The following is a 12,496-nucleotide window of genomic DNA, read 5'->3' as shown; positions in this document are numbered from 1 at the left end:
CCAACCAACCACCCGCTGGCTAAAGGCAAATTTCCTCACGTCTATCCTACATCTGTCTTTTCTCAATTTGAATTTATGCCCTCTCAGGTGATTATTCTGAGCAAGAGGAAGAATCCCATCAGCATTGAGCGTGCTCAAACCATTCAAGGCTTTATACACCTCGATCAGATCACCTCGCTGGTGCCTAGTCCCCAGACACTGTAATTTGCAAAACTTAAGCCTTTCTTCGTAAGAGCACCCCCTTTGTTCCATTCACTAATCTTGTTGCCCTTCTCTGTACTCGTTTCAGCATCTCTACATCCCTTTTGAAATGAGGCCTCCAGACCTGTATACAGTACTCTAGGTGTGACCTGACCATTGCCTTATACAAGGGAATAATCACCTCCTTATCCCTGCTAGAAAAATTCCTATATATCATCGACAATACACCATGAGCTACTCTTGCAGCCCGTCTGCACTGTCAGAAAACTTCATATCAGCCTGCACAACCACCCCCAGGTCCCTTTCATTCTCTACCACTGTCAGTGTAATACCACAGAGTTGATACGTTGCTCTGGGGTTGCTGTTTCCCATGTGTAGTACTTTACATTTGTCAAAGTTAAACTTCATTTGCCACCTCTCAGCCCATCTGCTCAACCTTTCCAGATCCTGTTGCAGTAGCATAGTGTCAGTAGTGTCCTTGACAACCCTCCCAACCTTCGTATCGTCTGCAAACTTGGACATTAAGCTTGATATACCATCATCAATATCATTTATAAATACAGAAAACAACAATGGACCCAATACTGAACCCTGAGGGACTCCACTAATAACATTAGTCCACGATGAGCAGTGTCCATTGATTACCACTCTTTGTCTTCTCCCCCTCAACCACCCCTTTATCCATAGCAGCAATTTGCCTCCAATGCCACACTGCTCCAATTTGTGCAGCAGTCTTCCATGTGCAACAGTATCAAAAGCCTTTCTAAGATCCAAGTATATAATATCAAAGCTATTCCCTGCATCCAGTTCTTTTGTGACTGCATCATAGTATCCAATCAAATTGGTCAGGCAAGACTTCCCCTTAACAAAACCATGCTGTGTCCGAGCTATAACTGAAGTCTTGTCTAAATGATCCTGCAGTGCTTCTTTAACCAGTGCCTCCATTAATTTTCCTGGAACAGAAGTTAAACTAACAGGTCTATAATTACTTGTGTTGCCCTCTGATCCTCCTTTGTGAATTGGGGTCACATTTGCACATCTCCAGTCCATGGGTACTTCCCCTGAATCCAAGGAAGCTCTCATAATTATGGCTAAGGGTTTGCTTACTTTCTTTGCTGCCTCCTTTAGTATAACTTTCTTTGCTGCCTTTCTTGTATTTATCTTCAACAATTTCTCCTCCACTTTACTCTCAGTTATTACAAGATTCTCTAGCTTACTGCCAGAGTTGAATACACCTCTGGCATTCCCCTTGCTGAATAACTCTTCATGTGTGAATGTCGATGCAAAATATTCATTTAGTTTGTTAGCTACCTGAGCAGGATCATCAACAGTTGACCCATCGATATCAAGTGGACCAATCTGATTCATCCCCTTCCTTCTAGAGTTTATATAAGTAAAGAACTCTTTGCTGTTTTTCTTTGCATCCCTTGCCAAAGATTTCTCGTAATCTGTCTACGCCTGCCTAACCTCCTTTGTAACTTGGTTACAGATCAACTTGTATCTATCATAGGCTTCTGTGTCATGTGTTAATTTGTATGTATCCCATGCATTTTTCTTTTTTGCCATATGTCTCATTAGTTCATCTGACATCCACTTAGGCCTAAACCTTGAACAATATTTCTTAGTTGGTATGTAAAGCCTAGTAGCTTCCAAGATAGCTTCCAATTTAAAAAAGGAATTCCAGATTTCATATTTTAAGGAAAATAGATACCTTTGTTAATGGAAATGATCAGGAATGTCCATAGATGTGGAAGGATTGGTCTCTACCTTCAAAATGTTAAATGCCATATATTTACAATGGGATACATTGAAAAAGGCACTGTTGTTTACTGTAAAAAAAGGTTATTTCGTGTAAAATGATACTTCATCTAAGACTTTTCCTTTAACAGTTTGTTACTTTTAAATCCTGAATACAAAGGAATTGTAATTCAATTAATAAAAAAATCTATAATAAATGTATTGTAACATATGTAAATATGTACTGTAATAAATGTAAAAATGTTACTGCATATTCTGCCTATTTTTAGTGCATATTATCTAATGTCTCTTTATTTGTTACAAGATTTGTTACAAAGAACAGCTATTAGCTCACTAGAACAGCCATTTTGGTGCTTAATGGAAGCTCACCAGCACAGATGAAGTGTCACATTAATTCTTCCAGCAGCTGACAGAGTGATCCAACTATTAGCATTAGCAGAGGTGTACGATGCAAGAAAGCAAATTTATATAGCATCAGCCAAAAAAAAAAAAAAAAAAACCCTTCCCATTTCACCCATCCATTCACTCCAAAAGTTTGTATAGTTCGGCCTTGAATTTAATTAATCTGTCAATTTCCATAATGACAGAAGTTTGTTCAGCAATCAACCACCTGCTGGCTAAAGGCAAATTGCCGCACATCTATCCTACAAACTATCTTTCCTCAATTTGAATTTATGCCCACTTAGGTGCGGAATCTGAGCAAGAGGAAGAATCGCATCAGCATTGAGCTTGTTCATTCAAGACCTTATAAACCTCAATCATATTACCTCCAGATGCTGCAATTAACAGTCACCATTTGTTCGACTCACTAATCATCAGATTAGTGAAGTTACCCATGATATTGAAGTTACCTATGCATGTTTTATTGATACACAGAGATAAGATATAATTGGCGGTGAATAAAAAAAAAATAATAATAAAAAAAAAACTGATGCATGCAAATTAAAAATTTAAATAATTTTGTATAATTATCCTGTTTTCAAATCAAGTTTTTCGTCTCCCATCATTAGTCTGATAGATTAGGAGTTTAATGTATATGGGCACTGATGTGGAATCTCTGTCCCAACTCTTATTTTATTTCTATTTTTAAACTATTATGATGAGTTTTGTTTTTCTTTTAATTGCAGTACAGCTTAAAAAAAAAAAAAGGCAAGTAATGACACTGATTAGTTGTTTTAAAGTCATAATGCTTTTACTAATTTGTTCTACAAATTGCAGCATCTCCAGACGCTGCAATTTGCAGAACTTAAGCCTTTCTTTGTAAGAGCACCCCTTTGTTCCCCTCACTAGTCTCGTTGCCCTTCTCTGTACTCATTCTAGCAACTCTACATCCTTCCTAAAATGAGACTTCCAGAACTGTATGCAGCACTCAAGGTGTAGCCTAACCATTGCCTTATACAAGGGGATAATCACCTCCTTATCCCTGATAGCTAAATTTCTGTATATTATTAACAATACTGCATGATGTGCTCTGGCAGCTTGTCTGCACTGCTCAGAAAACTTCATATCTGGCTGCACAATTACCCCCAGGTCTCTTTCATTCTCCACTACCCTGAGTGTAACACCACCCAGTTGGTACATTTCGCTGGGGTTACTGCTACCCATATGCAGTACTTTTCATTTGTCAATGTTAAACTTCAGTTGACATTGACAAATGAAAGTTAGGCAAATGGGCTGAGAAGTTGCCACTTCTCAGCCCATTTGCCTAACTTTTCCAGATTCTGTTGCAGCAGCATACTGTCATTACTGTTATTAAGAACCCTGCCAACCTTTCTATCATCTGCAAACTTTGACATTAAGTTTGATATACCTTCAATATCATTGATAAATACACAAAATAACAATGGGCCCAACACCGAACCCTGGAGAACACCACTAATAATGTTAGTCCATGAAGAGCAGCCTTCATTGATTACCACTCTGTCTTCTCTCACTCAACCATCCATTATAGTAACATGCCCTTAATGCCATACTGCTCCAATTTGTATAGCAGCCTTCCATGTGCAACAGTATCAAAAGCTTTCCTGAAATCGAAGTATATGATATCAAAATTATTTGTTGAGACCTTGACTACACAATCCAAACAAGGCCTAAACTAACAAAAATATAATACATTAACCCTCTTCTCTTCCCAGACTAGCCATTTTCAAGATTTTGAACCCCAAGCTGGAAATAAGGCAATCTTCCCCTACCACCACCCCAAGTGTAAAGGATTATTAATGACACCATTCAGGTTGCCAACAAACTGAATAGGTATTTTGCAGCTATATTCGCACATGCAGAATTTTTCAGTGATACTGCTAACAGAAGTATATCAAATTCTAACAGGAATTTTGTGATAACTGAAAGTGCAGGAGAAACTGTTGAAGCTAAAAGTAAATAAAGCAACTGAGTTTGTTGGTATATCCAATATATATCCAATTATGTTAAAAGAACCAGCAAAATGGTTAAGCAAACCTTTGGCCGTAATTATGAGAGCATTCTTGGATTCGGGGGAAGTCCCTATGGACCAGAGATGTGAAAATGTCTTCCCAGTTCACAAGAAGGATCAAAAGTTGAAGTGAGTAATTACTCACTGAACTGTTTACTATAGAGAATGAACAGTAAGGCAGGTAGGTTTTTGTTTTTTTTTTTTTTTTTTGCTGATGCTGCATAAGCTTGCTTCTTTGAATCATTTGCCACAACTAATACTATAAACTACTGTATTGTTAAGTGGAAAATTAATAAAATAACTACTCTGTAACTAACAAAATATTTTCATTTTAAAATAAATTAAAAATTTTAAAGTTAACAGTTGACTTTAAAATTAATCACAGTGAACAGTTATTACAAGTGAGTTATTAATTTAACAGTTATTAATTTAGTACAAGTGAATCATTAATAATACCTCAATAAATGATTTTATTTCCCCTAGAACTAATGACCATTCTAACTGGTCTTCAGGTTCATATGTGGCAGTATAGTCATCTATTTGCTTTGCCAGTTCCTAGAGAGGAAAAAAATCATTAATATTTGAAGAAATAATTAAATATGGTATTAGTGTAATACAGTAAAACCTTGATTACATTACCCATGATTCTATTAACTGAAGTCAGTAGGAGAGGAGACGAAAAGAAAATGAAAGGAAAAATTTTTAAAATATACACAATTTTATATTAGAGTACCTACCCACTCACCAATGAAGGGCCAAGTAGCTCTTCTCCAGTGGGGAAGCATCAACTTATTTTAGGTATAATGAGATAGGCAACTTGTAAAGGAAATCACATATCAGATATTACGTAGTGATGCCACTGCACATCTTTAGCTGGTTTACTGTGTATAGAAATAATGCTAATGCACTAACTTGTAAACTCTTTGGCATCTGAGGCCTTTTAGCCCCAAATCCTACACATTAAACTACATCTCACTTGGCATCTCTCATATAGTAAAATTAATTCACAACTGGGTTGTCAGTTGTTATACTATTGGGTACCTACCCACCACTGATGAGGGACAAAATAGCCCTGAAGCGTTATTTATTTGAGGTATAATAAGATAAGCAACTTGTGAAGTCACTTTAAAGTCTAGACAGACTTTAAAGTGATGCAAAGTGTGAAGGCCTTCACCTAACACCACAACTGAAATTGTCAACAGATCCACAACATAATGAAAGGATAAGTGATCACTCGTACACAACTGACACCCATAATATGTCAGAAAAAATTCAAAATGAAAAAGGTTTTCTGCCTTGGGCCTCAAAGTTTGACACCTAATCAAAAATGTATGCAACATACGCTCTCAATAGAACATTTTGAGATAGATCTAAGCAATTTTACAGTTAGATATGTGAAATGGAAGAGAGACAACACTACACAACGCACCACCACCACCACTTTTGGTTGTCTGGATCAAATGGCTGACAGTGCTTTGATCCGGATAACAAAAGTAATTTATGGTTGAGCATACCAATGGATTGACTAAAGGGGGACCAATACAACAATTGGCCAGTGGACTAAAGGGGAACCAATATAACAATTGGCCAGTGGACAAAGGGTTAAACATGTCAACTGGCTGACTGAACAAGAGGCTGAAAACACAACTGAGTGACAAACAGCGACAACAAAGTCCTCAGCTGTGTTTTCAACAAACAGCGGAAAACTGTTTGTCCACTATGAAAATCAGTGATATATCACCATATATTTATCCGTAGTAGAAGAAACTACAAAAGTGTAAATGGCATTGATTTAATTGTATCTCATATTGTGACTACCTTTACAATGAGTTACCATGTATTGCACTACCCCAAATTTTATTTTATTACTACTATTCACACCAACTGGCATCTCTCATATTGTAGAATTATACTTCACAACTGGGTTGGCATGATTGCAACATCGAGGTACCAACCTGCCCACTGACGATAGGCCAGCAAGCCTTGAAACGGTTTCATCTGGGTGGTGGTGGTGGTGTCCACCGAGAATAAGTAACAACAGTCTTCTCCATTGGTGAAGAGTTACTTATTCGAGGTAGTGCAATACATGGTAACTCGTTATTAAGGTAGTCATAATATGAGATACAATTAAATCGATGCCATTTACACCACTTTTGTAGTTTCTTCTACTACAGATAAATATATGGTGAGATATCACCGATTTTTATAGCATAAAACTAAACTAAACAACAACAAACAAACCCACTACAGATTAACTGCACTACCTACTGGAGAGAGAAAAAGATGTATAAAAATTTAAATAATCATGTTCAAAGTAAATAAGACTACCTAAAACCCTGCAACACTGGTTGTTATTACTGTAGGATTTTTGGCACATTGATTTAGATTCTACTGCACCACTATGTATTATGTCTGTTGTACAAGAACGTGTTCACAGCTCAATTTACACGTGCGGGCTGAAAAACCTAGAATAAATAAAAGGAAAAATGGGGGATGGGATGAAAACATGCAACAATCACTGAATTTCAAAAAAAATTATTTACACTTTCTGTCTAAAAAGAAAAAAAAAAAAAAAAACTGCTCAGTTTTCAGGACAGTACTCTTGAAAATCGTAACAAGAGAATGGAAAGCCAACAACCACAGGTAAGTACAAAAATTGATTTTTTCCCCTTCTAGCTTGAATGTTTTTAATCAATATGAATAACAAAACCTAACTATATTTAAATAGAAAATCTGATAATATAATTCTGATGCAAAGAATACAACCCCCTAAGTTTATATTCTTTGCATCATTGGATCTTAAATTACATAGCAAGGACTCAAGTGAAAAAGGCAACAAAGCTTAAGACCCAGGTTGAATAAAGATTGAGAAATGCGACAATACAGAACAATTTGTTCTGTATTGTGGCATTTCTCAATCTTTATCCATAACTATTCTTCTGTATAAATTCCTGAATAGCCAGTTTAAGAATTTAAAAGAATTATATTATCAAATGTGCTACATTATACATTTTATTGAAATAAAGCTAGAGAAATTGGCAAAAAAAACTATATACTACTTCAACAAAATTTTATACAATTAAAAAACATACTTACTCTAACTAAATCTCTAACAAGTTTCATTTTCTTGAGAAGGAGACAAACTACAATAAATCGTGCATAGTACCGGAGTTTTTTCACCATCAGGTCAGACCTAAAAAAAATTAAGAATAAAAAAATGATTGTGTGACTTAGAAAACAGCATGGAAGCTTATGAGCTAAACCAGTGGCACTCAAACTGTGGACTGCTAATGTCAGGGGATCTGCAGTCAAGTCAGTAGGATCCACAAGGAAAGGTTTTTTTTTTTTTTTTTATAAAATCTCAAACACAAAAGGTATTAGAACCTATAATATTTAGTACCATATACAGGTTGAAGGCTGAGGAGAAAACTGGATACCTAATTTAAAAAAAAAAAAAACCAGTGAACAATCCATAACATGAAAGCTTATGTTGAAGACCATTATGCCAAAGACAATTAAAAGCTTCAGAAAAGTCAAGAGCAACTGCTTATTCATCACCAAACTTTTCCACTGAATTTGTCCACAGATGGGTAACAGAAGCCAATATCATCAGAGGATCAACACTTGTGGAATCTATACTGGCAATCATTGATCAGATGGAAGGTTTCAAGATAGATTAAAAGTTGGCAGTTAATGGATTTCTCCATTATTTTAGAAACAGTAGAAGTGCAATGGGACAATAATGGATGGTAGGGCTTTGCACTTTTTAGCAACTGACTGGGAATGAGCAAATTTCTAAGCAGAAGGTAAAACACCAATGGAATAAAAAAAAAGGCAACACAGTAAGCTCAGGAGCACAGGGTTTTATGAACAAGTGGAGAATTACCACCAGGATTTGAACAAGACTGGTCAAAAATCATCTTGATAGCAATATGTTTGTATAACTTCACTAATGAGAGTACCCACATATCAGTCAAGGAAATTTGAGCTCCTGGGAATGGATAAGTTTTAGAAAAATTTTTTCATTTTATTAACCTAATTGGTATAAAAAATCGTATTCTATAAATAGCTTTATAGTCCTAGTCATGTTTGTTAGTTTATTTTTAGATTTAGCTAAAGGTTTTGTAGGTTATTACTATAAGCATAGAACCGTTGTATTGATGATTTGTTATGAATATTGTATCTTGTAACTTTGTACTGCAGTGTATGGTAGGGGAATTCTTGTGTCTTATTTGTGGTGAATAGGTATCTCAAAGTTTGCAGGTTGGCATTAATAGATAATTTTATTAGCTATTATAATTAACTTAACAACTTTACAAGCATAATGGTATAAATTCAATAACATGAAGGCAATAATGTAAGTATAATGTAAACTTGATATCATAATATATAACAGGGTATTTCAAAAATGATGGTCAATAAATTAAAGGTGAAAAGTACAAACTAAAATAAGCAAAAAAGTCCCAATGAACATCGGGCCACAAATGAACCATTTTCGAGATAATGCACATTTTCTATTAAGATCCACCACTGACTATGGGAGCACTAGTTTAGAGAAAAAAGCTGTGAATCCTTTGCAAAGGGTGGTTTTATTAAACATAAGATAACACATTTTTAATTTTTGGTTTCAACACCACAGGATTTTACAGATGTTACAAAAGGTGTTCAAAATGCTTCTCTGCATTGAGTTGCAAATCCTCTCAGGCATTCCTGGGTCATTTCTGATTTTCTGAAAAGCTCCTTCAACCTGACACTGCAATTCCTAAATGTGCTAATGTCAGAAGTGTACATCAAGCTTTTTACATGACCCCAGATACAAAAATCCATAGGATTTAAGTCTGGTGATCTGGGAGACCACATTAAAAATCAGCAAGAAAACAGCAAGGATTTCTTTACTTATATAAACTCTAAAAGGAAGGGGATGAATCTGATTGGTCCACTTGACATTGATGGTTCGACTGTTGATGATCCTGCTCAGACAGCAAACAAACTGAATGAGTATTTTGCATCTACATTCACACGTGAGGAATTATTAAGGTTTGAAAATGGCAGAAGGTTATCAAATTGTAGCAGGATACTTAATGATTTTGTAATAACTGAGAGCAAAGTGGAAGAGAAACTGTTGAAGTTAAACGTAAGAAAAGCACCTGGGGTGGATGGGATCTATCCAGTTATATTAAAGGAGGCGGCAAAGCAACTAAGCAAACCCTTAGCCATAATTATGAGAGCATCCTTGGACTCAGGGGAGGTTCCCACGGACTGGAGATGTGCAAATGTAACCCCAATTCACAAAGGGGGATCGAAGGGTGACACGAGTAATTACAGACCAGTTAGTTTAACTTCTGTTCCGGGTAAAATAATGGAGTCGCTGGTTAAAGATGCATTGCAGGATCATCTAGACAAGACTGCAGCAATAATTCAGACACAGCATGGGTTTGTTAAGGGAAAGTCTTGTCTGACAAATCTGATAGGATATTATGATGTGGTTACAAAGGAACTGGATGCAAAAAATAATTTTGATATCATATATTTGGATTTCAGGAAAGCTTTTGACACTGTTGCGCATGGAACACTATTGTACAAATTGGAGCAGAATGGTATCAAGGGTAAGTTGCTACAATGGATAAAAGGATGGTTAAGTGCGAGAAGACAGAGGGTGGTAATCAATGGGTGCTGCTCTTCTTGGACTAATGTTATTAGTGGTGTCCCACAGGGTTCGGTGTTGGGTCCACTGTTGTTTTGTATATTTATCAATGATATTGATGAAGGTATATCAGGCTTAGTGTCGAAGTTTGCAGATGATACAAAGGTTGGCAGGTTGTTAATGACAGTAATGGCAGTGTGCTACTGCAACAGGATCTAGATAATTTGGGCAGATGGGCTAAGAAGTGGCAACTGAAGTTTAACCTTGACAAATGCAAAGTACTGCATATGGGTAGAAGTAACCCCAGAGAAATGTACCAACTGTGTGGTACTACACTTAAGGTGGTAGAAAATGAAAAAGACCTGGGAGTAATTGTGCAGGCAGATATGAAGTTTTCTGAGCAATGCAGACAGGCTGCCAGGGCAGGTCATGGGGTTTTGTCAATGATATATAGGAATTTTGCTAGCAGGGAAAAGGAGGTGATTGTCCCTCTGTATAAGGCAATGGTCAGGCCACGCCTTGAGTACTGCGTACAGGTCTGGAGGCCTCATTTTAGGAAGGATGTAGATTTACTTGAGCGTGTACAGAGACGGGCAACAAGATTGGTGAGGGGAATGAAGGGATCCTCTTATCAAGAGAGGCTTAAGTTCTGCAAATTGCAGTGGCTGGAGACTAGGCACCTGCGCAGTGATCTGATTGAGGTGTATAAAGCCTTGAATGGGTTCATCACGCTGAATTCTGATGGGATCCTTCCACTTGTTCAAATTACGAACTAAGCGGGCATAAATTCAAATTAAGAAAGGACAGATGTAGAATAGATGTGCGGAAATTTGCCTTTAGCCAGCGGGTGGTTAATTGCTGGAACAAACTTCCATCTGTCATGGAATTTGGTAGGTTGAATAAATTTAAGGAGGAACTGGACAGGCATTTGGAGGGAATGGTGTGAATTTTTTTTTTTTTTTTTTTTGGCTGATGCTGCATAAGCTCATACATTTGCTTTCTTGCATCACATGCCACTACTACTACTATTACAGGCCCACCTCTACCTATCCACCATTGACCATGCCTTCTAATTAGATACTGACTCGCAACTCTAGTAAAATGTGCCGGTGTACCATCATGCATAAACCACATGTTCTGGTGTTGCTGAAGTGGAACATTATCATCATCAAGAAGGTCTGGAAGAACATTCTGCAATAACTGAAGGTATAGCTATCCTGTTAGCCTGTTTGGCAGAAAGTGCGGTCCAATTAGATGGTCTCCTAGTAGACCTGCCCAGACATTCAATGGGAAACGTTACTGATGTTGTGACTCATGAATTGCATTAGAATTTTCGTCGGACCAAACATGACAGTTATGAAAATTAAAAATACCATCACAAGTAAATAAATAAAATTTCTGTTTATACTCCGGGACGACCACACAGAGGAGTTCACAGTCAGAGGAGTTCACAAAGTAGAGAGAATACAAGAAACAGCACTGTATTCAGCAGTCGCGGGTCATGGGCTCGAACCCTGGTCTAATCAAGAAGCGTGTGCTACGCACTGCTGCTCCTGCCCACCTGGCTACGGAGGCGCCTCACAGTGTACTGATGTGAGATTAATTAAAGATAACTATTATCAAGGGTAAAGGAAACCACATTGGTCACAGGCAGTTTTTAAATTCTATACAGTGAGAGTAACTAATGATATTACCAACAACAAATTCTAAATGGAAAGCATTCAGAGAAATAATCACAAAAGCTACTAGGCTTTTCATACCTACTAAGAAATAATGTTCAAAGCTTAGACCTAAATCATGTTAGATGAACTACGAAGACACATGGTAGAGAAGAAAAATGCATGAGATGCATATAAATTATAAGATGATACAGAAGACTATGATAGATATAAACTAGTTTGTAATCAAGTCAAAATGGAGGTTAGGCAAGCCAAAGCACATCATAAGTCTTTGGCAAAGAAAGCCAAGAAAAGCAGCAGAGACTTCTTTAATTATATTAACAGAGGAAGGAAGGATGGATCACAGAAGACCACTTGATGTTGATGGTTTAACCGTCAATAATACTTCTCAGGTTGCAGACAGGGTGAACAGATAGTGTGCACCTACATTCACAGATGAGGAATTCCTTGGGGAGGGGAATGTCACAAGTTAAACTAATATGCCTGTTACTCTAACAGGTACTTGCATGATTTTGTGATAAACAAAAGGAAAGTGGAAGAGAAATTCCTGAAGTTAAACTTAAAAAAAGTAACCTGGTGGATGGAATTTATTCAATTATATAAACAGAGGCAGCAAAAGAGATAAGCAAACCCCCTTATAAGGGCAGTTTTGGATTCGGGTGAGGTTTCCTGTGGACTAGAGATGAGCAAATGTATTTCCAATTCACAAAGAGGAACCAAAGGTTGACATGAGTAATTACACACCTGCTAAAGAAGTAATGTAGGACCATCTAGACATTAGTG

The 12,496-nt window shown here is 36.9% G+C and overlaps 1 protein-coding gene across 2 annotated transcripts in view; it reads right to left on the bottom strand.

Annotated features, from left to right (window-relative positions):
• Positions 1–12,496, bottom strand: part of LOC150087769 (protein SCAI) — a 196,797-nt gene that overhangs the window by 67,393 nt on the left and 116,908 nt on the right. For both annotated transcript variants that reach the window (XM_090370293.1, XM_090370294.1), the window contains 2 exons: positions 7,487–7,583; positions 4,847–4,945 (listed from right to left, as the gene is read on the bottom strand). In XM_090370293.1, coding sequence (XP_090226419.1) covers positions 4,847–4,945; positions 7,487–7,583 — 196 coding nt within the window. The remainder of the gene's footprint in view (positions 1–4,846; positions 4,946–7,486; positions 7,584–12,496) is intronic.

Source organism: Mastigoproctus giganteus, chromosome 3, assembly GCF_048544385.1.
Source record: "Mastigoproctus giganteus isolate SK-2022 chromosome 3, ASM4854438v1, whole genome shotgun sequence".
NCBI classification, from domain to species: domain Eukaryota; kingdom Metazoa; phylum Arthropoda; class Arachnida; order Uropygi; family Thelyphonidae; genus Mastigoproctus; species Mastigoproctus giganteus.
The sequence above is the reverse complement of the archived record's forward strand: the minus strand, read 5'-3'. Positions and strand labels throughout refer to the sequence as shown.